The sequence below is a fragment of the Drosophila melanogaster genome, chromosome 2L (genome assembly GCF_000001215.4).
Source record: "Drosophila melanogaster chromosome 2L".
NCBI lineage: Eukaryota > Metazoa > Arthropoda > Insecta > Diptera > Drosophilidae > Drosophila > Drosophila melanogaster.
Window position 1 is genome coordinate 203448 of NT_033779.5, and position 26540 is coordinate 229987.

Genomic DNA, 26540 nt, shown 5'->3' on the forward strand with positions numbered 1-26540 from the left:
GGGATTATTTTTACCAAGCTATATGCAGTGTGGAATCGATTAAAATCGGGAGCACATGTCCAAATCAGGATTAGCAAAAAAAATTACCTCGTCTTCTTATTCTCCTCTCGGCACATTTCCTATATCGTGTGAGAACCTTATAGGTTTAAAGTAAATAGTTCTCACACATGATTAAAATTGTAATATTTAATCAAACAAACTACTGACTATTTATTTTTTTTAATCTTATCTTTAAACTAAAATAAACTTAATTGTAACCGAAGAAGGGCTCGACGAGGTGGCAACGCTAGCCGGCGAAATATCGATGAAACCAAATATCTGGCTATCGATAAGAATGAATAAACATCGTTTTAGTAAAAATAAAGTTAAATAAGGAGAAGTTCTAGTTTTAGAGATTAGATACCTTAATACAGTTCTACAGCATGGCCACCCTGATACAAAGAAGTAAGTTGGACGGTTCATAGCGGTTGCCATTTTGAGCTTGGCCTGTTGTGTAACATGTAACATCTATGTACAAGCTTTTACTGATGTGTAAATGATTTTAGGCCTTTCCCTGGCTAAGAGCAGTACTCCTGCGCTACAATTTCTTCGCTTTAGGGGTAAGATCAATATACAGCGGCCGAAAGCACCGCACTACGAGCGGGCCCGGGTAGTCGCAGTCACGCAGCCGAAATATCCGGAACTCCCAAAAGCTAAGAGCTGCTTCAAAACGCGTGCGGAGCGCACGCAACAGCAGCAGGAGAATCCATACAACGAAATCATCGCACGAGAGGTGCGGAATTGGCTGGATCATTCCCGACTGGTTGCCTTCTTTCACTTAAGTTCTATAACCGCCGATGACATCTTCCGCGTGCGCGTTCAGCTTCACAAGCAGAACCTGCACCTCAAGTCCTACGGCAGCAAGATCATCGAACAGGCGGTGAAGAATACTCGATACGAAGCGATTGTGCCCCTGTTCCACTCCAATCATTGCATCGTCTTCTCACCGGACCCGGAAAAGACTGCCGCACTGCTACGAATCGTTCGCAGGGTGCCGCAAATGGTCCTGCTGGGAGGCATCGTGGAGGAGACCATGCTGAGTAGGAACCAGCTTGTGGCCTACGCTCAGATGCCCGGCCTGCACGCGGTCCAGGCACAACTTGTCCAGACCCTTAGTCAAGCACCTGGCCACCTTATTCAGCAACTGCAGGCCCATCAGAACAGTTTTGTGCAAGTTCTTGATGTCCATGCTAAAAACCAGATGAATGAGGAAACGCCAAAGTCTACGTAGAAGTCAAAAAAGTCAAGTTTGTTATATAACAAGAAATCAAAAATTATATAATTGTTTTTCACTCTAAACTAGCTGTAGTAATTCTTAACTCTCGGCGCAACCTGGTTTTCACGTTTACATGAATATGATCGTCGTAGTTTATCACATAATTTAAATGAGTGTAGCTAAAAGGTTTTAAACTTGAAGAAAATCATGTAACGAGTGAGTATTGTACTGTAAAGTTCGAAAATGAAAACCAGAAGAAGCCCACTTGACTAGATTGCACGTTTTAGCGGGGCCTGAAACTTCTGCTGGAATGATGGCGTCAGTTCCGGAGTCTTCAGTCTTTAGATATGGTGCCAGCGCTGCCTGCAGTTGAAGGCGAGGTTGGCTAAGGCCTCTGCTGCTTCCAGTTCGTCCTTATGATGAAGCATCCAGCGTCCACCACGACCAGCCCCAGACACATCTGTGGTAAAGATCGCTTGTCCACAACTGCTATTACTGCTAGCTTTCTGCCTAAAGTGAATCGATTTTTATTTATCAAAATTCACCATACCAGCCCCGAATTGCCTTACCTGGTCATATTCCACTCGATGTGATAATTGTTCCTGTCCGGTGTGAATTTTGCTGCACTTTCCAGCCACTTGTTGAGTTGCGTACCCTGTTGACTGGTCGTTTTTGCCGTGGAACTATCTCGCATATACTTTTCCATCATCTGATGCTTGTACTTGGTCTTACCCCCTGTTTGTGCTGATATCCGCTCGGTCAGACCTGCAGATCCTACAAACAATATCGGCTTGTATGGGGATGAAGGTTCATTATTGGCATTGCCATCGCTACCAGTACTGTGGCTGGAAAACTCTTCATTATCGTCGCCTTCGTCATCCTCCGCAGGACATGAGTGCATCTCCTCCTCCCAAATGCTATCCTCCGACGAGATGCTAAATTGTTCCACATTACCCCTTGCATTGTGATTGTAATTTTTGATCAGATGGCCCCAGGATTTCTTGGCTTTCTCTCGCTCCGAGTTTTTAAGCTTTCTTCGCCAGTTTGCAAACCAATTGCAAATCTGAGTGTAAGTAAGTCCAGTCTCTGCAGCAAGCTGTTTTTTCTCCTCCCTGCTAGGATAGGGATTCTCCCGGCGACGAATTAACCAGTCCTTTAGCATCCTCTTAATGTCGGGAGTAAATAATCTCTTTGTAGCTCGGGATGCTGGATGCAACTCCTCCTCTGGTGGCCAGGCTCGTCTGGAAAAGCACGCAAAAAGAATAACTACATCCCAAAAACAATTTTTCAAATCTTACCTGCTGTGTCGACGATTTCGTTTAGGCCGCGTTGACTTGTCCATGAGGTTCTGAAAACAAGGAAAGTAATTTAAAGAACTGACACAGAATCGCACACATCGCTATCTCTGTTAAAAATACCGTGTAAGTCAATTTAGTTTTTGAACTTTCAGTGGGTGGCGCTATTTCTGGCGCACCGATTTTCATGTTTTTTGCTCTGTGGATATTTCTTGCTCTCAAAATAACGAAATAAATATTTTTGTTTGCCCAATCTCAGAGCAGGAGAGCTCGAGAGCCAGATGGTGATATCACAACCATCATGAGAGTTTTTTACTTTTCGTAACAGAAGTAGAAATCTGTTAAGGGATTTTTTTTCGTCCACAACTGCTCGCAATAAGGTTGTTGTTCATGTTGTTCATTCGTTGATAAAATCCGCAAAAAAATAATGCCAATGACAAATAGTGCCAAAACTCACACAAGTTAAAATGTAAAGTTACTACATTATTAACGTCTGGAAACTTTGGGAAAAGTCCAATTACGTAGGAGATGCATCGCATTTGTTGACATTCTTAGGCCATTTTGCTAACATTAATTATATAACTCGAACTTAACGTTATAGACTTGTTTTTTCGCACCGAATTAAAATTGGAATATACGTATATGTATTGGAAAATTTAAGCTATTTTATTCTAGCTTAGCTCTAAAATGTTCTTCACCCACCTATATTTGGCTTATATTTTTTGATAATGTGTCATTATATTTTATAATTTTAAAATTGTCGAGTGCTTGTGCTTTGTCCGACGTTCTCGGGCGAACTAAACTCTGAGTTTTCAAAACACCCAGAAGAGGCAACGAAGATCATTATCAAATAAGACGGATTCATTTAACCTATTTACAAAATACAACTAGATATGTTTGCTTATTTTAAAATGATCTCTGTTCTCGGTGAAATCGACGAGAGTCGAGAGAAACTAAATTGATCGTGCTCTGTTGCTCTGCGAATTACTTGACTCTCGATTGGAAATGTTATGAAGTGATTATGCGGGGTAGGCGGACAGGATAAAATCATTACAAGTTTTTATACAAACTAATTATGAATTGAACTGCAGACTAGAGAGCAGAGCAAAGCGTACGCCGTTTCGAGGAATTCTAGAGATACGATATTTTTTGGTTCGCCTGGCCCCTTATCCAAGTAAATTATCATATGGTCCGCAAATTGCAAAAGACATAAAAAAGAAAGAGATTCCAGACCCTGCGAGAACGGAAACACGATGAAGTATTGGCTAATAGCAGTTTGCAGTTCTAATAGCAATTGACTAATTTCGCTGCCAGACTTCTTGTAAACTAAGGCTGCCACACCGATGGAAAAATGTCACGGAATGTGGCCATTTTTACCTCGGTGATAAAATACCCCCATACAAAACGCTGACATGTAAAATTTAGCACCTTCGTGGGACAATTGTTTATATCTGAAACGTAATAGCACAGGCTAATTTGAACTATAATACAAGAAGACATAATTGCCGGCAGCCATGGACGAATCGGTGCGATATGACCGCTGTCACCAGGTGCAGCTGGGCGTTTTCAACGAGTCGCAGTTGTCTTCTGTGGAGGAGGACGTGCAGAATCTGCCTCAGCAGGGAACGGGAAACGTAAGTGTCTCGTTTTTCACCTGACTCATGGATGTTCCTTCCTTACTGCCATTATGTTATTCCGTTACACGATCCAAAGATCCTCTTCACCCACGACGGCGTGCTTCTGAAGAAAGCCAGTGCGGAGCACATCGCGGATCTGAACACCAGCGGCTCCCTTTCCTTGGTGGAATATTCGCGATCCATCGCGGAAATGCCCCGTAGGAGACTGTTGCTCGAGTGGCAGCCCAATGACAGTATCATGATTGCGGACGACAGCCAGGATCAGGGAGACTGGGCGCTGGTAGACAGGATTTCCGGGCGAACACGCACCACATCCGAGTGCCGTGCCTTCAACACTAGACCCATTGAACCGAGCGGTGGAGCGACCACCCGTTCGCGAGTCATGCGTGCCCAACTGGAAGATTTGTCTTCTGTAGAGGTGCGCCATCGCGGACAGACGATCCGTTTTATGCGGAAAGGGGCTAATGGCGTCCACAGCGAGTTCTTTTTCCAGCATGGAAACGCAGACCTATTTGTGCGCTCCATGCGCGATCAGCACCTAATCGAGAACGCCGAGACTAGTCGCAGTGGCGGCGAGGTGTATGCCATATTGACCACCGAGAACCAAAAATTGAAAAAGACGTTTGCTGAACTTGACATTGGCCAGATTAAGGCAAGCCAATTGCCACGTGAGAGCTGGCTGCCCAACAAGCTGGCCGGAATCCTGGGCAACATTCCCGATTACGTACAGCCTCCGTTCCAGCGTTCGCCCAAATCTAGGCCGGGAGTCTTGATCTCTGGCGATCGGCAGACTTCACCGGACAATTATCAAATAATTGGGCTAAGTGGCAGCACCAATAGTGCCTGTTCCTCAAACGGACAGTCTCGTGGGGGCAGTGCAGAGAAGTCTCCCGCCGACAGCGAGCTGGAAACTCTTAATGCCCAGGACGAAAAAATAGTTAACAACTTGCCCGATCGCCAGCGGGTGGAGAGAGGTGGGTTGATATTAATTCTTAAAAGAGAGTTCTTGACACTTAAAAAGCTTAAGAATTTACTAATAGAAATAATTCTTAGGGTTCCGAACATGAGTTTATTAATATATTTTTAATGGACAGGTCATCCCCTAACCGAGACGCAGTGGCTAGAGTTTCAGACGCCCGACGGCCGAATTTCCGATAGCGCCCGAATCAAGGAGCTCATCTTCCGCGGCGGCGTCGTGCAGAGCCTGCGGCCAGAGGTTTGGAAGTTCCTTCTCAATTACTACCTTTGGTCGGATACTCATGTGGAGCGGATCGAGCGTCGTAAGCAAAAGTCTATTGAGTACTACAACATGAAGGCCCAGTGGCTTGCTATGACTACGACCCAGGAGGCGAATTTCTGTGGCTACCGGGAGCGCAAGTGCCAGATTGAAAAGGATGTGAAACGCACAGATCGCTCTTTGCAATTCTTTGCCGGAGAGGATAATCCCAATCTAACCCTTCTCCAGGGTATCCTTATGACATACGTGATGTATAACTTTGACCTTGGTTATGTTCAGGGTATGTCCGATCTGCTTGCGCCCATTTTGGAGATCCAGGTAAACGAAGTGGACACCTTCTGGTGCTTTGTGGGCTTCATGGAGCTGGTGTTTACCAACTTTGACATAGACCAGGCGGGCATGAAAACGCAGTTCGCCCAGATTCGTCGCCTTATTGAATTTGCCAATGCCCCGCTATTTAACTACATGAGATCCCACGACTCGGACAACATGTACTTCTGCTTCAGATGGCTCTTGGTTTGGTATAAGCGGGAGCTAAACAGCGAGGACGTTTTGAAATTATGGGAATGTCTGTGGACTCGGCTACCCTGCCCCAACTTCCACCTACTGTTTTCGGTGGCCATCCTCGATCAAGAGACTAGAGTGATCATCGACAGCCAGTACGAGTTCACAGAAATCCTGAAGCATGTAAACGAACTGTCTGGAAACATAGATGTTCAAAAAACCTTGCAGGTAGCTGAGGGTATCTATCTGCAGCTCAAGGGCTCTGAAACGTTGCCCAATGACATACGTAGCATCATTGGCGAACCACTCTTGCCAGCAGCCGCTGGTGAAGAGATTGATGGGGGCATGGTAGATGAGGAACCTACTTACTCGGACGATGGCTTCGACGAATTGGTGAAAGAGCTCACTCCCGAAGAGAAGGTTAGGCAGCAAGCTTTGCTTGAGGAGGCCTGCGAACGCTCCCTCTTCCTTCAGTTCCACTAATTAAAGTGGAATAAAAACGATGGACACCTGGAAAAAACAAAGCCAATAGCCCACAGAAAAGTATGCGCAAATTACGCTGCCCTTCAAGATGGTTGCCTAACTAGATTATATTTGCGGTTGCAAACTGTGGGTCGTATCTATTAATACTGTGGCTCATATAAATTCACTGTTACAAAAAAGATCAATCGAGAATCTGACTGTTTCTCCGTGTTTAACACGAGTCGCCCGTAAGCGTCCGCAAAAAAAATCATATTTTGGTAAACAAAACATTGGAGCAGTGTTAGCTTAGACTATAAGACTTAAAGTTTACTCTCGCATCGAAGCTAAGCGAGGCGGGCCAAGCGGATACACTGATTTATATATTGTATATTATACATTTGTACTTTTTTGTAATTATTGTAAGTTCTCTTCCTCACCTCAAAACCAAAACACCCTCATCCTATATTCGATCACCTCTAATTATATAAAGAAATTAGTTCTCGTGCCTGTGAACTCAAAACATTTTAGGTATCACTTTGCTTTATCGGACTTCAACACGCCTGTCTTTTTTTTTAAGTTTAGTCAATTACTGTGAATATACATCCGTATACAAGTACATTACAAATGCATAGCAAAAAGATCTAAAATACAACTCCAAAATTCACACATAAAGAACATTGCTTTTTATATGCTGTTTTAAGGATACATTTCGGAATTAATCCATCAAGAACTTGACTGCCATTTGTATTCGGGTGGCCATATCCTGGAACGGTACGGCGTGATCAAGGCAAATGCCTTGCGGAAAAGTTTCGTTAAGGGCATACGAATCGCAGACTTGACCAGGCTACCTTAACACGTCTAAAAATCGAGGAGCTCAGTAATAAATCGTATGTTAATGTAATTTTTAAAATTTATTTTTTATATATTTATTTATCATCAATATCAATAGTTGATGCTTGGGTGTTTCTTGCTGTTGTTGCTTCTTCTGGTTGATGTTGCTTTTGTTTGTTGTTCTGCAGTTATATAATAATTTTAATTACGAGTAATACTTACAAATTAAGTATGCAATATATGTGGTTGTTTGTTTTGCTTTTTTTTTGTGTGCCTTGTTAACGTCTCAAAATAAATTGTTCTCATAAAGTGCGGATCAAATTTGTCCATAATTCATTTACTCAGCTGAATAATTATACAAAATGACCTAAATATTGCATTGCTGCTCATCAAGCGTGCAAGATTCATATTCTCGGGCTTCTCAATTACAACAAAATTGATTTAATTAAAAAATTCTATTTTTCAATAAACACTTCCCACCTGTTAGTTACGCGCCAGGACTTGCATGTTGGTGTCGGTGGTTCATGGGACACACAAGTGTATAATAAAACATACGAATTACAAATACAAGAGTTTAAAATATACGCTTGAAAGATTGATTTGCGCCATTAGCATTCCATCCTTTCACATTTACTAATTACAGAATTAAAATGATCAAAATTACACGCAGCTTTCGGGGACACACATAAAGAATAGAGAGTTCAGTATACAACATATTGGGGATGGAAGTGTGGAAAATGGTTTAGTTTGAGGAGAATACATGGTGCCTTACTATATTAAAAACAGTTAAGCAATACGAGTCATTTTAAGATTATGAATTATGTACAGGTATTATATATGTATAGAGACTGCATGTGCCAGGACAGCGCCAGAAACCCAAGTATATGTGTCTCTACATTTTATGCATGGATAGTGTTTTGTTTAAACATTTTTCTGTCGCTTATCAATTATACGTTTTAGCAATAATTTAAACGGAAAATCCTCGTCGTGCAACAGCACTTTGTTTCTCTTGTTACAATTAAATTATAAGCGCTTTTTAATTATGTTCGTAATTATATAAATAATTAAGCAGCCAGAGGAAGGGACACTATTGACTTATCAAGCACCATATAAGCAGCAGATGAAACTTGAGTAAGTCATGGGTAAGGCGCTCTGCCCTCCAGTTCAGACGGAGTTGCAGCAGTGTCGAACTTTATGGCGTTGAGACAAACCCAAATCCGTTTTCTCCAAATTGGCTCCTAATCTCTATATATAGATTATATATGGTTCTTATACTTTACACAACTTTAAGCTTAAGGGATCTAGTGGTAACAGTTAACCTAGCATTTAAATTTCGCCTCGATCTCGTTTGCATCCGCATCTGCAGCTGGTTTCTCATCATCTTTCTGTTGTTGATTTTCTGCTCCGGTGACTTGCATGTATTGGCCGGATTGGCTTCTCCTCTACGCGATTTTCTCCGGCCCTTAGTATGGGCCGTGTCATTCTGCTAGCGCTGGCGCTCGGATCTGCGCAATACTCATTCGTTCCGTTCCTCCGCTCCCGATTCGCTTCCAGTTGAAAGATTAAGCGTACTGGCATCTGCCGAAGAGCGTGTATGACGAGTGGATCGCAACTCCCGTCGCTTCTCAGGCGGTTGTCCTTCCACGGAACCAGATCCTTGTTCGTTACCAGACCTCGGACGCTTCAAGCGATTGGAGGAACGTCGATTCTCTTCAGCCGCCGCTGCAGCCGCAGCAGCTGCAGAACTGGAGGATGAGCCACTCAGATTAGCAGCTGAAGTATTTTCAGCTGTATCCAGATCGTCCACGCTTCCGCCATGACTACTGCCTGGATTGGCAGCGGTAGGCTTTTTGAGTATGGGCTGTATAATTAGCTCATCGGCTTCTTCGTAGGGCGGCGGTAGTTTCGCGGCATCCGCTGCATTTGTTATGGTTAGCGAAATGCGCGACTCGGAGCGTTCGGAACGCTCGCTGCTAGTGCTGGCTCCACTGCTAATGGGAGGAGCTATGGTTATTGTAGTTTGACTGGGCAGATTAGCTGCCAGTCCCGCAGCAGCTGCTGAACTGGAAGAGGACCCCGATCCGCCTCCAGAGGCATTAAGGGGAGTCAATGTAACTTTATCCTGTTCCGCAGTCATGGGCGCTGGTGTAGAGCTGCTACTGGAACTGCTTCCGCCTCTTAGACTCTTTTCTATGCTACTCATGCTGGCACCAAGATTAAGGGGTAAGCCTGCCGCAAGGGCGGCCAATTCCTCCTTTGTGGGGTGTAAATCCCCACGTGCTCGTTTGGATAGCGCCTTCTGCTGTTGTTGATGCTGTTGCTCTGCGTCCAAAGCTGCAGCATACGCAGCTGCTGCTGCGTTTGCTGCACTAGAGGATGCAGATGATCCTCCCGCCGAGGATGTGGGTATCAACGAGATTCCTGATCCCAGACCTAAGGTCTTGGTATAATAGTCCATCTGTTGCTTAAAGGCATCCTGTTCACGCTGCCGTTTCGAAGAAGAGTGGCTAGTGCTTCCTGAGGCAGAAGAACCACCACCTCCAGCAGAGCCACCAGTTAAGCCAGCCAAACTAGCTAATGAACCTGGACCACTAAGAGGAAGGGATCCCCCCGCAGCCGCCATTGCCTGTGCAGCCATTTCAGCTAAAAAGGCCTGTGGGAAATCGCTGGACATGCCAGGAATTTGTGGTAATTGAGCTGCCGCTGCTGTCGCAGCTGCTTTCGAGCTCTTACTAGAGGAAGTGGATGTTCCCGTATTTGATCCGGATGTTGATGGCATTTTGCCTTGCGAGAAAGCTTGAAGCGCGGCTAAATCAGTTGGCAGAGCTCCTCGGGCTAAACTTTCTAACCACTTTTGCTGTTCCTTGGCCTGAACGTTAGCTTCATTTGCGGCTTGGCTGCTTCTCTTGCTTGTAGATGTGTTACCTCCACCAGAAGAGCTCGGCGTTCCTGAAAGAGGCGGCATTCCCAGGGAGCTCATCAGACGTGTTGCCTGCGCCAAATCCATGTTGCTCATACGGCTCAAGGACTCGAGAAGATGCGGATCCGCTCCTGGCATAAGTAGACTACTGAGTTGAGCCATGTCTGCTGCTGTGGGTGTGGTTTGGGACTGATTTCTGCTGCTTGATTGCCTGCCACGTCCGGATCCTGATGCTGAAGTTGAAGGCGTGGTAACTGTGCTAGCGCCACCGCCCATGCTGGCCATAGCATTCATCAGACTTGCTGCTGAGTTGGCAGATGCTGTGGTATTCCTGGACTGACTGGATTTTGATTGCGACTGATGCGACTTAGACTGCGTGGAGCTCGTATTTGAGGCCGATGAAGTAGCTCCATTTAGCAGGTTATACTGCTGAGCCAACTGATCGTATGCGGAACCAAGTCCACTAGATCCAAGGGAATACGGATTCAGGCCACCTAGTCCCATGGGCGGATACAGCAATGATGGATTCGGAAATAGGAATGGAAATCCGGCCGCCAATTGTGATGCAGAAGCAGCTGCGTTCTTTCCCCCTGATGCGCCAGATCCTCCAGTGCTTGCGCTGATAGCAGCTGCCAATTGAGCAGCTTCATTTTGTGCCTGTTGTTGCTGTTGCTGCTGCTTCTTTTTACTAGCCGAAGAGGATGACGAAGTGGCGGATGATTGCGACTGCGCCTGGCTCTTGCCGGAGCCCGCTCCTCCGGATGCACCAGTTAATCCGCCAAGAGTTGGCCCGGCAGCAGCCATGAGCGCAGCCAGCGACTGAGTGTCCATCCCTGCAAGATTACCCAATCCTCCCATTCCTGCCAAACTGGCAAATAGGTTCATGTTGTTCAGGTTACCTAGTCCAGGAATATTACCCATTCCGGGCATTCCTCCAAAAGACATGGATAGCAACGGATTTTTGGGATCAAATGCAGCAAGAGGATTCTTGGGATCAAATGCGCCCAGTCCAGGAAGATTTGCTAACAGACTGGGATTCAGACCCGCTAAGGAGCCAAATTGTAAGGCAGCTTGATCCAGTGCAGCTGATGCCGCAGTTTGTTGGCGGGAATTTTTCTTTGAGCTGCCTGAGTTCCCTCCCGCTTGCGATTGAGCTGCAGATGATTGCTGTTGGGTGTGGGACGATGATGAGGTGCTACTCAAATTAGATAATGGACGACCACCATGTGATTTCACTGCCGAGGAGCCGTAGCCGCTCTCCATTGATGCGGGCCTTGGTGACGGTGTTGACATGGGATTTTGCATCTGCTCCAGCCACTTTGGATCCACTTCGTAATTGGGGTTCTCCGTAAGCCTAGAGTAAAAAAAATATTATTATATCAGACATTAATTTGTTACAGATAATGGTTTCAAGGCTGAATATTCCATTCTTATCAAACACTCACCATTGCATAAGTCTCTTTAGCTGCGGCGCTTTATTGCCTCCCAAGCGTTTGCCTGTCTGTTTATTGATCACTGGTACGGGCTCCTCTCCTGTCAAATTCTGTGGCCCGGGCATCGAGTGTTGCTGTTGTTGTTGCTGCTGCTGCTGCTGTTGTTGCTGTTGCTTTTGCAATTGGGCTGCACTTGAGGATTGTTGTGAGTTTCCCTGCTGGCGGTTCGAGCGCCGACTATTGCCACTTCCCGAACCACTTGCCCCGCCTCCTCCTACGTAATCAATGCTCAGCTGGTCACCCAGTGGACTTGTCATGTCTGAAAGCCACTTGTTGACCTTGACGTCGTGTGGTGAGTTTGTTGAAAACTTTGAACTGATCTTCATGGCCTGTTCCATCTCGGCTAGCATGTTTTCATAAGCCTTCCGTTGAGCGGGGGGCAGGAACTGCATCATCTTTTGCTGTTGTTTGAGGAACGTCTGAGGGTCGGTGGCCATTGTCTGTGCCAACAGGGCATTGAGACTGTCTTTGGATGACAGACCTCCCATTGCCATATTCTGCAGGGCGCTCAAGCCGCTGCCGCCGGCTCCTCCGCCGCTGGCCGACGAGCTTCCTCCTGTGCCGGATCCGCTGTTGGACGAGCCGCTCTTGGATTCTGAAAGACAGATACATTCGATTAGTGAAAAATCCTATTAGATGGATGCCAATCTTCGGCTGGTGAAAAGGTAAAAGCGCAGAGACTCAAACTCACTTCCAGGCACTGTGGTAACAGTGATAGTAAAGGGTTTCTGATTTGACTGCTGGTTGGACGAGGATTGAAGGTTTGCTGGCGTCACCGATACGCTTGGAGGGATCTGCGGTTTCTTTGATGATGGCAGAGATGGGTCAGGGAAGGTCTTTTGCTCTTTAGCAGCCGATAGGCCGAGAACGATCTCGTCCAACTTCTTCCTCTTTTTCTCCTTACCAATAACAGGCTCTTCAATGGTCTACAATAAAACAAAACAAAGGTGTAAGTTGCCTTAAATAATTTCAATTTAATTTAATTTAAAACTTACGCAATTGTTTTTCTTCATCAATTTATTAAGCGTGTCGTCCAATTTGCTCTTGTTTCCCATCGAGGGAAAAGCGGAACTTAAAGCAGCATGTACACTGGATTTCTTAGAAGGCATAGAGAAGTCCTGAACCTCACTCAAATCGATGGCTCCCGAACTGGAAGCCGACTTAAGCATCTCAGTCATATTCATTTTCGGCAGGCTGTTAGACACAGTTTTAAAAAAATATTTGTACAATGGGAAACGTAATGACCTATTTTAAAGAACACACCTTGATGAAAGGTCCATTGGTGCACCCATTGAGGGAGGAGGAGTCTTCATTGCGGGGACAGCTGGCTTGCTGAACTGTCCAGATGATTGTCGCGAGAGTGAAGCATGTTGATGAGCTGGAGGCGGCTGCATGCCACTCGAAGCAGAAGAATTGCCACCTCGACCACGACCAGAGGAGCCACTCAAGGCCTCCATGTTTGCAATCTCACTCTCCCAGTCTTTCGGCGCCACTAAAGTTGAGATAAGGTTAATTGGGGTAAACAGAATTTTAGTTTAAAATACACTTACTTGTAGAACTGTTAAGCAGAGCGTGGAGCTTAGCCCTTTCCGTCTCCACGTCAATGGCGATGTGTCGCTTGCGCTTCTTTCCCACTCCAGACCCGGCACTCGGAACGCTCAATCCGCTCACTCCACCGGCCGAAGAGCCAGTTGCTGCACTCAGTGACATTCCGGGAAGCAGAGACGATAGGGAGGTGGCATTTCCACCTGCTGCAGCTGCCGCAACGGCCGCTGCCACAGCAGCATTGATGCTTTTAGCATCCAAGCCAGGTAAACTGTTGGAAGAAGAGGGCTTTGATTGGGTGACCTGGGGAACTCCCGAGGAAGTGGATGCAGCGGACGCCGAGCTGGCAACTTGCTGCATGTGGGAGGTCTGCAAGTGCTTTGTGACACCTTGGTCCGTTGTTATGGTAATGACATCGGGTGTTGTGGAGCGACGTTCCAAACTGCTCAAGTGAGGAATGGATTCGTGAAGAGCAATGCTTAGATCAGTGGCCCCCTTGCAGGTTGCAAAGGCACTGTATTTACTATCCACAGGCCAATTTCCTGACTCAACGCAAGCGACAATGTGCGCAATACGGCGTTCTAACGCAAAATCCTTAAACCATCGGATCATGCACATTTCAAGCTTTGGCTTCTCCAACTTTTGCTGCTTAACAGTTGCCGGTTGAATCACTTCCAAGTCCGGAAAGCGGGCTTTAAGTTCTGCTGCCTGCTTCTTGCATTCTTCTTCTACTGCTTTCTCTTTTTCCTTCATCACCTCGTCATCATCGGGATCTGAAGGACCAGCCACCAGGTCGAGTATGTCTTGGTCGCCAGTGGATTTTTTGGGCACAGCTACTTCGGGTTCGAGGACAGTTTCAGATTTTTCAGAGGGCTCTGATTCTATACTCGATTTTTCCAGTTTTTCCGTTTCTTCTTTTTGTTCCTCAGCCTTTTCATATGAGTTTTCACCCTTCTCTTCCTCAACCTTTTCAACAACCTTGTCTTCACATTCCTTTTCGGGCGATTCCGAATCCCCAGAACAGTTTTCTTCTGTATTAGGGGCAGCTTCATCTGCCTCCATTTCTGACACTTTACCATCAGGAACTGCAGGGGAACTTGGCTTTTCTTCTGAAAATTTCTTATCCTCAGCATCACTGCATTTCTCAGGCGAACCTTCCTTCTCACCATTTTCGGCAACGGGCAATTCCTCAACTTCCATTTTATCTTCGCTAGGTTTGCTATCTTCAATTTCTGGAACCAATGTTTCAGTGCTAGACTTATCCTTATTCAAATTTGTAGATTCGTCCAGTGCTTCCTTTTCCGTGGTTTCTGGATTAAAATCCTCTTTACCCTTTATCTTTGTACTCTCTTCAGCATCTGAATTTTTATCTTCGAGATTATCAGCAGTATCATGCTTTTCAGGACTCTCTTCAGATTTAATTTCTTCTTTTATGGGAGTAACCGGCGATTCTTTCTTTATGACACTCTCATTAGTCATGAGCTCATCATCAAGGTCTATGACCTCATTCTTCACGGAAGCTGCCTTTTCTGCTGCCGCCTTTTCAGTCGCCGCAGCTTTTTCAGTTGCAGCATCTTTTTCAGCTGCCGCTAACTTCTCTGCCTTTTCAGCATTGAAAGCCTCCAGTTTGATAGTACGTTGAATCTGAGCTTCTAGTTCTCGAATAAAACGCTTCTCTGACTCTCCAAAACTAAAGTTTGGATCGTTAAAGATAAAGGTTTCGGAGCGATAAAGTCCGTGCTTGAGGACGGCTGTAATCAATTCCTTGTCGTGTCGACCGGGCTCCCACCAATCTGGAGTATCCGCATTCTTGGTGCAGAGTTTTAAGCGTTCCTCAAGCATGGGATTCCGAGCGACTTCTCGCAATTTGGCAAGAACTTCCAAGCGATCCAGTATGAGCTTGGCGTGTTCCTTTTCGATTTCTTCGATGATACCTTCTAAGCCGCGCTCCGATTCAGAGAGCTTTAAACCCGCCTGTCGTTTACACATGGCCACAAATACCTTATAATAGTCCGTCAGTGTTTCATCGCTTTTTCTCTCTAGGTGAGCCATCTGTTTGAACTTGGTCCAGTCGGGCGAAAGGGAACTTCCATTAGAGGAAGCCATAGGTGTTGAGACGTGTAGGTCCACACCATACCCGGTAAGAACTCTAAGAAATTCGTATTCTTCCCGGCGGTTCCATTTTTTGGGAATGAGCTGCAGCCGTTGGGACTCGCGCTCCTTCGCCGCCAGTTCCATCTTTCCCTGTCGCTCCATTTTCTGTAAAAATTACCGAAAATATAAAATATTTATTATAAATATTTTCGTTAAAACAATAATAAATTTTATCTTGCAAAAACATGGTGCAAGTCTTAGAGTCATAGAATTAACATATTTTTAAGTTAGATTTTTAGTTTGATTTTGCAATAACCAAAAGTAAATTTTTTATAAAAAGCATAGAACCCCAAAGTACAAAGGTACTGCACGTATCGAAACATAGTCTGTCTGACCCCAAGTATTTGAGGTGTTCGTCAATGTCCACAAAATATATTGGTAATAAATAAATATATCGAATTAATAACCATCTATGCAAGTATAAAAAATGTTTAAATCAGGCCATTCGAATGTTATCAAAACTTAACTACTATTTAATTAAAAATAAAGTAAGCATTATATTTTTTTTAAATAATTCTTTTCAATAATAGTATATTTCAAAAAATTTTTACAACAGAGAAGCATATTTCTACATATCAGCTCAGCGAAATAGAACACCCCATATGTGATGTGCACATTTTGCAATGCAAATTCATTACGAATATTTTCCAAATTAGCTTGAAAAAATATTTAAACGACCCTTTGCATTGCACCACCCATCACTGCGTCCCCAGGGGTTGGGATCACACAGCGCGACTGTGTTGGTGGTGATGTGGGGTGGCCACGTTACGACACCTTCCCTCATCACTATAATCATCAGCACATAGCAGGCTCCTGGCTTTCGAATTACACACAAATTTTTGCGAAAAGCAAAAAGGGAAAGACATAATGCGAATGACACGCGCATATAGAAAATAAGAGCGAGACAAAGGCTCAAAAAAAGAGAGAGGAGACCGAAACTGGAAAAACAATAAAATCATAATAATAAAAGTAAAAAATCCATTTTACACCCCTAATAACGCTTCGGCCGGAGGACAGAGGCCAAAAGGCGACAGCAACAGAGAACGACGTGGAATCGGAACACGGAACAACCAGCAAGCCGCACCAAGCAATGGCGCTCAAAAGTAAGGGGCATGCGAAGGTGATTTCAAAAATAAATAGAGACAAACAAATGAATCCTGTGAGACCAATTGCACGCGCCACAGCCAAGGAAGTTCATACACTCCCACTCACCCACACTTACTTTATGCGCTGTTTGGTGCGTCGATTTAAACTAAAAATAATAGGTGGCACACACTGCTGCAAGGGCTAGAAACAGAAGCAAACGTCACGCAAATACACAAAATTGTAAGCCGTCCTAGGGGTCAACATAGTAACAGCCATTGGATTTACGGCTGCCAAATATGCGGTTCATTCCAAAGTCTTAATGTTATAATTTGAAAAATATAAGGAGTAAATAGTTATTCTATCCTTTGATTGAATTTACATTAGTTTCTATCTTTATCGAGGTAAATGGGCACAACGAATTTGTCTTCTTTTCTAAATATGTACATATAATAAAAAAAATTGGCATACATGTATGTATAAATGCGTAACCTAACTGAAAACGTTATGGAATCCTTCCTGGAGCGAATCCAAAAATTAAAATGATGCCAAGTGGCGCCCAGGTTGGCAACTCTGTATACGGTGTATCCTTGTGATTCCATGCCTCTGTTTGTACTGCTAGGCCTCCCTCCCCTCCTAACCAACCATTGCTTGCAGGCTACGAACGATGGTATAACGAAATCCGAAAAGGGGACAAACAAAAACAAACGACAAAAGAAGATAACACGACAGCGACTCGAGGCCTCTTCTTTCTTCCCTTCTCGCGTACTATACATTTGGCTCTCGCTCGCACTCACTCCGCCTCTCTATCACTCGTTTTCTCCGCACCGTTCCACCATCGCATTTACACTACACAAGTGCGAGGCGACTTGAGCGATTGATTATGAATATTAGTAGAACCGCTGGCTATGAACATGGCTACAGGCTTGGAGGCGGCGGTAGGTAAATAGCAATAGGGTAAATAAAATAGAGAACGCGGAGCAATAAACAGCCGCGCAAAAAAGAATTTGAGTGAGTGCACTTAAAAGGCAATAAATAGATATAACCGTTGCACAAAGTGGTTTTTAAGAAATTGATTAAGAGTAGATCAATTAAATAATAATAATACTTGAAACCACATTGGCCTACAAATTCATTTAAAAGATCACATTAAGATTCTATCGTACAACAATTCAGTCGTGAATTAAAAATTATTTTTAATTTTCTTTATGTTTATATTATCAGTAATTTTATTTTGAAACGGTTTAGTGTGGACCTGCCTTACCAATAACACCTACTTGCAACATGGAATTCTCTCTCTCTCTACCCCTCACAAGCGCACACAACTTCCCAACCTAAACCCTATTAAACCCTAAAAGGGGCAACGTGAACGCTTTTTGTTCATGTGAAATTTATAGGCTTAAATTTATTGTTTTGTATTTCCACTCGCTACAGACCGAATTACGAGCGAGAGGGCCAAATGATCCCCCTCCTCGTCGTCTGTCCCACTCTTTTTGGGTCTCGTTCACTTTATCTTGACTAACTGCATGCACACATTCTTTGCATATTCTCTCTGCATTTTTGCATTCTCATTTTAATTAGGAGACGCATCATGTCCATGCTTGCAATTTCGCATCGAAATATTTGTATTTTTTGCTTTTACCTCCAAATAAATGCCTTTTCCATTGTTTATTGTTGGCGGTATCGTCGTTGCAGTTGTTGCTGCAATTTGTGAAGATTTGTTAAGATGCTCGCAGAACGCCGAGAAGCTGCTGAAGTCCATGGGTTTAATAACCTCCATTTTCGAACACACGGCAATATCACAGACTCACTGGTAATCAAGAATATATTGGCAAAATCGAAGCTTTACGCTTTCGTCATGATTATTGATTTCAATTAAGCACTAATTATCATTCATTGCGCCTCAATGACAACTATTTGCATTGTTGTTGTTGCCTCTGCAAATACATTATTCCATTTCGTTTGATTATCACTCCCTCTTCCTTTAGCGCACTCTCTTTCTCACGATTTATCGCGTTTCGTTTTCCCCGTCTTGCATCGAGTTTCCACGAGCACTTGGACTTTTTACAACTTTACACCGCGGCGCTCAAACAAATAATGAGCGGAGCGCATTGCGGACTAAAATACAAGACACACTCCTCACACACACACATAGGTAGGCAAACAACGGCGATGGCAGCGGCTAAAATCGAATGCGAATCAGCCAGAAAGAGAGACTCAGAAGAGAGGGAGCGCGGGAGAGTAGGAAACCAAACAATCGTGAGATTAAGTCAAACGCCGTTTTGGGTGAATGTGAATATGAATGAGGTGGGCTAAAACTGAGACCGACATCCAACTCGGAGGTGAATGAGCGTCACTTGCAATAAGGGAGAGCGACAGAGAGAGCATCGACTTCGGCTTCGCGAGAGTACAATTCAAGGGAGGGCGCGGGCAGAAGCAACCTAGATGCGATTGTGACTGTGAGTGTGCAGTGGATGGACGAGTTGAAGAAGAGCGGCCGCAGCGGGCACATTGTGTCAACTGTGTAATGTAAGCAAAGAAGCGAGACAAGAGCCTGCCGCACACTTACTCGCACCTAAACACAAACCCTGGAGCGGGGAGAGAACAACACACGGCGGAATCGCAGGCAAAAAAAGCTAAGGCAATGAAACAAATGTACCACAGAAACTGTTGACGACACATAGAGAACGGCACGAAAGAGCGAAAGAGCGAGGCAGCCAAATGGGGGAAGATGAACGGGGTAATGACGGACGGACGCAGGACAACGGAAAAAAGGGATAAAATAAAATAATAACAGCAGGCGCAACAACAGCGCAAAGCAAAGAGAAGTAAAACCATGAAATGGTTTAATTCGAAAATCTTTTAGAAATGACGCCTAATACCTTATCGGTATGGAGTTCACCCTCGTCTCCTAATCCATATTTTAAGATATCAATATCAATTAACAATTTTTATCGTATGATTAGAAATTCGCATTGTTTTATTATTTCGACCTTTGGGCTTTACATCGACAGCAACACACTATCCAGACAGGAGACAGGGAGAGAGAGCACGAGGCAGTCAGAAAGCATGAAAGATGGAAGCAGTGCCAAAGTGCGATAAGCACGTAGCCAGAGCAAAAACGAAACGAGATTATTAATCAATCCGCAAGATACAGATGCAGATACCACATGAGTGAGCGAGTCCGTGAGTGGATATTGCACACACCGAAATGCATGCATGAGTGAGCAGGGCGGCTACAATCGCACAATCGATATGCGACAGAGACATATATATATCTTCGACAATGCACTCACTCACACCAACAGAAATCTTGCGCAAGATCACCGAAGAGGGCAGGAGGCCACTCTTCTCTATCCTAAATTGGACTAAACTATATCGAAAAAGGGAAAGAAAGTAAGAAGGGTGATGGCAGGTAGACAAGTCGGATTTAAACTTGACAAGCCGTTCAGCATATCGGTTAGACATATACTTTTTCAAATGGTTTATGAGTGACAGGTGTAAAGTGAAAAATGCGCAGGCGTGGCGGCTGCATCCTTTGAATGCAGTCACTACAGAGAGAGTGAGAGAGCGGCAATGGGATCTAGCAGCGACTGTTACGAGCACACGCACAGTGGAGTGTCCGAGAGCATAAAAGAATATAAAAATTCTTCAACAAAAAAATATTACTCAAAAAGTCAGCATGGCAAAAACAACTTTTCCCTTTCAAAATTTTATGTATTTACACATCAGAAAAGTTTCGATTCGCTCCACTGTGCACACTTAAGTGGCAGCGAAATGCTAATAAAATAATAAATCGAATGGCAGCACCAACAACAACGTCACTAAAAAAGAGCAACGACAGCGGTCAGCAACAAAAGCAAAAGCTTCCAAGCAAGTCGAAGGTGGGACCGAAGATGGAAACAAAAAGAATGGCAACCCGCACCAGTCGAATCACACGCACAGGAGGATAGCCATCAACTTCTCTATGTTAGGTGTTTCAAATGCACGTTACGTTGCAACTTCAAAAACGAATCAACAGAATAAAGCAAAAAGTAGGTTTAAGCAAAAGCAGCAGCGCAGCGTGCAATGGGACGGCCGCCCCGGAGGTCTGGGGGAGCAAAGGAATTCCCATTCCCAGTCCAAATGAGCACAATTAGGCGTCTTTATCGAATTCTCGCGGTATGCGAAAGAAGAGAACAGGAAACCATAAGAGGAACAGGTCACCATTATCCCCGTCTCCTTTTTGCGCTCAATAATTCAGTTCGTGAGAGCAGTAGCCGAAACAGTGGTGTCAGAAGCAGAAGCAGCACCAACCACCCCCCAGACATTTGGGTGGGCGCATACGAAAGGAAAAAATTATACATTGGATAAATCCAGAAAATGTAAAATTACAAACACACATTGCAGACATCTAGGGAGCGGGACAGAGATAGAGAGTGAGGCACTCTCGCATGGAAAACTAATACATACAGCGAGGCGGCGGCAGCGTAAGTACAGCCAACGCAGCTAGGCAGCACCACCACCCGATGATATCGAATGGCCAACAACAACTACAGCAATAAAACCAAGTCGTCCACCAACGCTACTGCTCACGTCGCGGCAGCCGCAGCAACCATCGTCACCAAAGAACTCCAGTTCGTCGATACAACAACATCGGCAACGGCAGCAACAACCACTTGGCTTTGCTCTTCTTGCTGCCGCCGTTTCTTCCGGCCCCCCGACATTACCGGATTGTTTCGCTCCTTTTACTTCTGTTATTGTTGTTGTTGTATGTTTGATTGATGGTGCGCTGCCTTTACCGCTGCCTCTCTGCCTTTTGATAATGGCAACGTCGCCCATTCAGCGATGACCAGTTGTAGGGGGAATTTCCCGAATTAGGCCTTCTAAAATTTCTACATTTCTATAGCCATGGCATATATAATCAGATGTATTGGAGCGCAGTATCGCTTTAGTATCGGCACCCTTATTCAAATCGATTCCGGACTACTCGGATATTTATAAATATGTGAATATGAAATATTAAAAAATCGTTCTCATTTGGCTTGCAATTGGCGCATCTCTAGCCCGCCAACACAGTGGGATTGCTGCGCATCGAAAAGGGCAGCTTGTACAATTGACTTCGCTGTTTTGCCTTTTCCCATATGTCGCCCCATGCCTTGTGACCAACACGTTGCTGGTTCCACTGTTTTGCGGTGTATCTGCTTTTGCTGCCACATCAAGGGGCAGCAAAAGGCGAAGCGGAGGCAAGGAATCGAAAGCAACGGTTTTGCACTAGACAGTGGATTTGAGAAGGAGTTCGGTGTGTTGCTGTTTTTGTTTCTGCCGCCGGGTGTGCAAAGTGGTTTGACATTTCCTCCGTTTTGGCCGTTCATTCGCATGCCCATTCCCATTCGCGAGATGAGATAAAATGCGATGAGAAAAGAGGACGGGGAATCCAACGAGAGGACCATCTGAACATCGTGTGCACCGCATTCGGGTTCAAATTGGAGTGTATGTATTTCTTTTATTTTGCATAAATTAGGCATAAGTGTATGCTGTCGGTTCTCAGCTCTGTCGCTGCCTCCTGTTCGTTTTGTCGTCGCTCGCTTTTGATTCTTCGTTCAGTACGAACGCACACACACACAAAAGGGAGGATACAAAGTCGCAAGGCGAGTTAACAAAATGTTCTCCTCTAAAACTTCAAAACCCCACTGTGGGAATGGGTATTGACTTCGTCCTTTATTTAGGCTGATTCCCTGCATTATTTTCGTGTGCCTTCTACATAAGACCATCGCAAAGTGAGTATGTGGACAAAGGTTAAAATGGGTATCAGAACTACTGCTAGGAACCCATATCGCGAATAGTTTTCTGAATAGTCAAATCGAAAAACCAATTGCTTTACTTATAATAGTATACGACTTTAAACGTCACCCTTTAAACATATGGGTTAGACAAAATGTTAGGTTTTTGTTTATATTATGATAGTTTACGAATACATGCAGGTTAGTAAGGTTAATAGTGTTTTGTGTAGTTGCGTGCTTTTTTGTCAGTGTTTTTTTTTTTTTTTTATTTAGGTATCGGTTCGAAGGAGTTTATTAAAGTGTTCATAGTCTTTTAGAGCCTCAAAGCGTGGCTTTTCTGTTTTTGCTTTAGCCAACGAGTGGAGGTTGGGGATTTATTTGAGTGGGGGTTGCTTATAAGGGCAACGGGATGATTGTTCGAAGTGGCAGTGTAAGTGGTTATAATATAAAAATGTTTTATATAGAGAGGAGGTACTCATCACTAACGTACATTGTTCATGCTGACCAGGTACATGGCCAATTTATTGATGTCCAAGTTGGCCAGCTGGTTGACATCTGTGGTGTTGAGTATGCTGAGCATTAGGCTTATGTCGGCGGCGGTTGGCATAGCTGGCATGACTCCCGCTCCGCCCATGCCCACCTGGCCGGATCCACTACAGGATCCTCCAGCACTTGATGCGGCGGCGGCTGCTGCTGCGGATGTGCTGGCCCCCTGCGATTGCATCAACGCCTGAAGACTCCGGCCACTGGCATCGTGCTGAGCAGAGGATCCTATTCCGGACCCACCACTGCCGGAGCCGCTCTGCAGCTGCATTTGCATAGACTGAAGGGTGGGAGTGGTGGGAACCGACAGCGGCGGTGTCGATGAAACCAATGCCTGGAGCTGTGGGACAAATGTGACAATCACAGAGAAAGAGTTGGTGGAGTTGGTAACTTTGCAAGTTCGGCAAAAAGGTCAGGAACTGTCACAGATTCAGGGTGGGCTGAGGATGATTTTATTAAGATGGTCTTGATGGTAAAGAAATTAAGTGCAATCCTCTGTCAGCGTTTTACATAGTTTAGTTTATCAGCTGTTGGCTGCATTAGTTAATGATTTTTTCTTATTTACAGCTTTTGATGCTTTGGGTAAATCGAATTCGGTTGCATTTTTGGAACCGCTTCTTTGTCCAAGTCAATGTCCACTGTCCGTTCTGTACGCTAACTACGGTGTACGGTTCGAAACTAACTACAGCCAACAGCTAAGCAACAAAACTACATATTTCTAACATTGGACACTACAACATAATCATGAAACGTAGAACAAAAAATGTAAAATGATTCAATAGTCATTTGGGTTAGGCAACAGACAGTTTCGGAAACTATTTGAATTTTAGATTTTTCATAGTCGTTAATAAGGGTGGGTGAATATAAATCTCAAAGATAACAATTTAATTTGAAGAAAACGCTAATTTTAAAGTATCACTAGAAATTGGCAAAACTAAATAAAAGAAAATGAAAACATCGTGAGCGTGACAGTTCTCAAGCAACGTACTCAAGCAAACTTGCAGCATCGAGATCTCGATGTTAATACGGACAGACAGAAACGTTCAATTTTGACTGTTAGATACTTTTCAACGAATTTAGTATACCTTTATACTCTGAGAGTAAAGGGAATATAAAATATATATGTACTCTCATTAAAGTGGCAACGAATGGAGAAGATAATATGAAAAGGGTTGGTATGTGGATAAAGGATATTGCACCTACCTTGGCCTTCTGCTGCAGTTTTAATTCCTCTTTCTTGTAATTCCTTTGATAGGCAGTGATCACCCGCCGGAGACGCGTGTTAAGGTCCTGCATAGATGGCCACATAGTAGTGGCGTCCTCGACGGCTGCCACGGTTGGCGGATAGCTGCCGGCGACACTCTCCTCCTCGTCCAAGCCTAAATGTGAGTTTGAGTTAGCATGGTCGGTGGTGTTGTTAGAGTTAGCCGCTTTGGATGATGGATTATTGGTGGTGGTGGTGGTATTGGTAATGGTAGTAGTAGTAGTGGTGGTGGAGATGTTTGTGGTAGCATTGTTAGTGCATGATTCCGTTTTATCGCCTTCAGCTCGGGCAATGGCAGCGCTATCTTTTTTGGCTTCCACAGCAGGAGCATCACCAGTTGACTCCTTGGTTTCCTTTTCGTTATCTTTTTTCTCCGATTCGATGTCCAATTCTCCGGCATCGCCAGTCTGGACCCCCGTCCCCTGAGCTTTTCCTGCCGCCTCGGGTGAACTAGAGTCGGCCGGATCGCAGGAAACAGAGGCTGAGACTTGTGCGTCATTTTTATTCATTTTAGGATCTGATGTATTTGCCAATTCAGGAGTTGCTGATAATGCGTCCTGCTGGGCGACCGACACATCCAGATCGCTGCCTTTGCCCGGCAAGACTTCGGATTTGTATGAGGATTCGGAAACGGTTGTGGCATCATTTTCGCTTTCCGTTTTGTCGTTGCCGCCGCTAGCATTTTCACTGCTACTCTTACCAGACGAACTGGGACGCTCCGGGTCGAGAAGCGAGTCCTTGTTATCGCCCCCGGTGAGTTTAGTAGAGTCAGAGTCTTTGGTCGTTGTAGTTCCGTCATCGTCCACCTCGTCACCATCATCGTGCTTCGAATTAGCATCGTCTTCGTTTCTGTGGTGGTTCCAGAAAAAAGGGTTTGAATGTTAGTAGCAATTTAATGGAATTTACTGATCATATATCAGATGCAGGCCATGCCCAACGCAGTTAAAACACTGAGAGAAAATTCACAAAACACACGCACACACACACATTCAGCGCAATGTCAATGGATCAATGCATTCAATGTGAGCGTTAATGGAAGCCCCGTAGGTTGCGCTGTTGTATCTGAGAATATTTCGTTGAATACCTTATCAAGAAATTATACGGCGAGAATTCGATGAACAAGCACAATGATTATTAAAATTATTAATGTGAATTGAAAGTACTTTTTTAATTTGATTTGAATAATTTAAATTAAATCTAGTCTATATTAAAAGTCAACAAAACAATTATTATGATTTATGACCTTAACATTTGATGGATAAATAGCACTGTCTACCAAACTGTAATCTTTGATGTAATATTATATTAAGCGCTAATAGCTGAAAAAATGTTTGAAGCACATTTTAATGCCAAGACTTTCAGATGAATGCATGTGCACGTGGGGAATGGGAATGAAAATGAGTTTAAGCAAATCCTGCACGTTCCTTCCATTCAGGTCTAATTGGAAGCGTATTTATTTATTTTTTTAATTTTAATACTTTAGTGTGATGTATATGAATTACTCAATGGCGTTTATGTATGGTTTATATCTCTTTGCATCTGTTGTTTTTTCTATCCGGCGTGTTCAAAAAAACCTCTATATCATTTCTCAAATTCTTTCACCACAGTAGCGGTTAAAACGGTTATCAATTACCATCAATATTAATGTTACGTGTGTGCAGAAGGTACACGTTGAAATAGAGATTCCTTAGAACACACCGAATTAATTTAGAATTGATTGTTTTCGTTTTGAAGACTTACATCGGCAAACTCGTGACAGCCAGATCGTCACCGGCCGCACCGGCGCCCACATGGGTGACAAAGCACAGATTGGGATCGGCGCGCATTTGACGATACATTTCACAGCCATGCTTGTAGGTTCCCACCAACAGGCTCTTATCACAACAAATGGGATTCCACCATGAAGATGGCACTTGATCTGGCGTTGGCGGCGGGCGAATGGGGAGTTCGCTACATATGATCGTATCGTTCGATGAGTACATTCGATAACATTCAAATGTGTTTGGTGGATTGGGGAAGTTGAGAGATGCGCGAAAAAAGAAATGCGTTGTTTAGTAAAAATTCAATTTTCTCGGTTCAACAATTTTTTGTATGATGTTAAATAAAACAAAAATCAAAAATGAGACCATAAAGGGAAATAAAGTAAAAATTGTAACATTGTTAATTGCCAATTTGTACTACAGATTTACCACTACAAAATGCAGAATCATACAAAGCAAAATTTAAAAGGTTAGTTGAGCCTCTTGATGGCTTTTTTTTTTTGAATTTGGTATTCGTATTAAAAAATATAAATTAATTATTGAATTGCATGTATAACTTGGCGGTTTTTGTATTATGAGGACGACTGCACGTATGGAGGTTAATAAAGATGTTGAGTAGCGTGAATTTCCCTATTCGCCAGCTTTTTTCTTAAAAGTGGAAAACACCGTGCGTGCAAGCGAGGGCGACGAGCGATGGCGATCGATATCGGTGGTTGAGGAATATATGGGGATATTACCTTTCCAAATTCAGATTCAGTGCCAACTGCTGCTTGGCCCTCGTACTGCTGCAGTTTT

At 44.1% G+C, this 26540-nt stretch overlaps 4 protein-coding genes and 3 long non-coding RNA genes across 15 annotated transcripts in view; 5 read left to right on the plus strand and 2 right to left on the minus strand.

The window, feature by feature from the left end:
• Positions 1-331: 331 nt before the first annotated feature.
• On the plus strand, positions 332-1335 carry mRpL10 (mitochondrial ribosomal protein L10). The gene is made up of 2 exons (NM_078716.3): positions 332-444; positions 546-1335. The coding sequence occupies exons 1-2, from the start codon at positions 423-425 to the stop codon at positions 1268-1270; spliced, it is 747 nt and encodes a 248-aa protein (NP_523440.1). The 5' UTR covers positions 332-422; the 3' UTR covers positions 1271-1335.
• On the minus strand, positions 1296-3850 carry CG11617 (uncharacterized protein). Of its 2 annotated transcripts, none has more exons than NM_134658.3 (4): positions 3784-3850; positions 2554-2603; positions 1825-2496; positions 1296-1765 (listed from the first exon to the last, which is right to left on the minus strand). In NM_134658.3, the coding sequence occupies exons 2-4, from the start codon at positions 2595-2597 to the stop codon at positions 1597-1599; spliced, it is 885 nt and encodes a 294-aa protein (NP_608502.1). In that variant the 5' UTR covers positions 2598-2603; positions 3784-3850; the 3' UTR covers positions 1296-1596. The 2 variants fall into 2 exon arrangements, with proteins under 2 accessions (NP_608502.1, NP_001245817.1); NM_001258888.2 differs by lacking the exon at positions 3784-3850 and adding an exon at positions 3253-3350.
• Positions 3732-7278, plus strand: Tbc1d15-17 (TBC1 domain family member 15/17). 3 transcript variants are annotated; one of them, NM_001272877.1, is made up of 3 exons: positions 3732-4184; positions 4264-5161; positions 5282-7059. In NM_001272877.1, exons 1-3 carry the CDS (start codon positions 4065-4067, stop codon positions 6409-6411), a joined length of 2148 nt encoding a protein of 715 aa, NP_001259806.1. In that variant the 5' UTR covers positions 3732-4064; the 3' UTR covers positions 6412-7059. The 3 variants fall into 3 exon arrangements, with proteins under 3 accessions (NP_001259806.1, NP_001259807.1, NP_608503.1); NM_001272878.1 differs by having other exon boundaries at positions 3959-4184; positions 5282-7278; NM_134659.4 differs by having other exon boundaries at positions 3959-4184.
• A 9-nt stretch (positions 7279-7287) lies between these two features.
• The window catches only part of kis (kismet), a 40089-nt gene continuing 20836 nt past the window's right edge, over positions 7288-26540 (minus strand). Inside the window, exons 9-19 of one of the 6 annotated variants that reach the window (NM_001258889.1) lie at positions 26483-26530; positions 25726-25935; positions 24686-24834; positions 23925-24100; positions 22669-23061; positions 13185-15438; positions 12898-13126; positions 12630-12828; positions 12326-12560; positions 11587-12229; positions 7288-11495 (exon numbers count right to left, since the gene is read on the minus strand). In NM_001258889.1, coding sequence (NP_001245818.1) covers positions 8738-11495; positions 11587-12229; positions 12326-12560; positions 12630-12828; positions 12898-13126; positions 13185-15438; positions 22669-23061; positions 23925-24100; positions 24686-24834; positions 25726-25935; positions 26483-26530 — 7294 coding nt within the window. In that variant the 3' untranslated portion in view covers positions 7288-8737. Of the gene's footprint in view, positions 11496-11586; positions 12230-12325; positions 12561-12629; positions 12829-12897; positions 13127-13184; positions 15439-18058; positions 18516-22668; positions 23062-23924; positions 24835-25725; positions 25936-26482; positions 26531-26540 lie in introns of those variants that run through there. The other 5 variants (NM_078717.3, NM_001258890.1, NM_001144289.2 and 2 more) reach the window with 5 other exon arrangements.
• Positions 16204-16603, plus strand: lncRNA:CR44220 (long non-coding RNA:CR44220). The gene has a single exon (NR_073674.1). It is a non-coding gene; the product is annotated as a long non-coding RNA:CR44220 (long non-coding RNA).
• Positions 20072-21261, plus strand: lncRNA:CR44222 (long non-coding RNA:CR44222). Its single transcript, NR_073675.1, has one exon. It is a non-coding gene; the product is annotated as a long non-coding RNA:CR44222 (long non-coding RNA).
• Positions 24590-25141, plus strand: lncRNA:CR44221 (long non-coding RNA:CR44221). Its single transcript, NR_073676.1, has one exon. It is a non-coding gene; the product is annotated as a long non-coding RNA:CR44221 (long non-coding RNA).

Bases quoted from the DNA above. Each gene is read 5' to 3' on its own strand.
- Tbc1d15-17 (NM_001272877.1), top strand. From the start codon at position 4,065: ATGGACGAATCGGTGCGATATGACCGCTGTCACCAGGTGCAGCTGGGC. The intron at 4,185-4,263 runs GTAAGTGTCTCG...CACGATCCAAAG, and splicing joins CTCAGCAGGGAACGGGAAAC to ATCCTCTTCACCCACGACGG. The intron at 5,162-5,281 runs GTGGGTTGATAT...TTTAATGGACAG, and splicing joins TCGCCAGCGGGTGGAGAGAG to GTCATCCCCTAACCGAGACG.
- CG11617 (NM_134658.3), bottom strand. From the start codon at position 2,597: ATGGACAAGTCAACGCGGCCTAAACGAAATCGTCGACACAGCAG. The intron at 2,497-2,553 runs GTAAGATTTGAA...GTGCTTTTCCAG, and splicing joins CGAAATCGTCGACACAGCAG to ACGAGCCTGGCCACCAGAGG. The intron at 1,766-1,824 runs GTAAGGCAATTC...GATTCACTTTAG, and splicing joins ATCGAGTGGAATATGACCAG to GCAGAAAGCTAGCAGTAATA.
- mRpL10 (NM_078716.3), top strand. From the start codon at position 423: ATGGCCACCCTGATACAAAGAA. The intron at 445-545 runs GTAAGTTGGACG...AAATGATTTTAG, and splicing joins GGCCACCCTGATACAAAGAA to GCCTTTCCCTGGCTAAGAGC.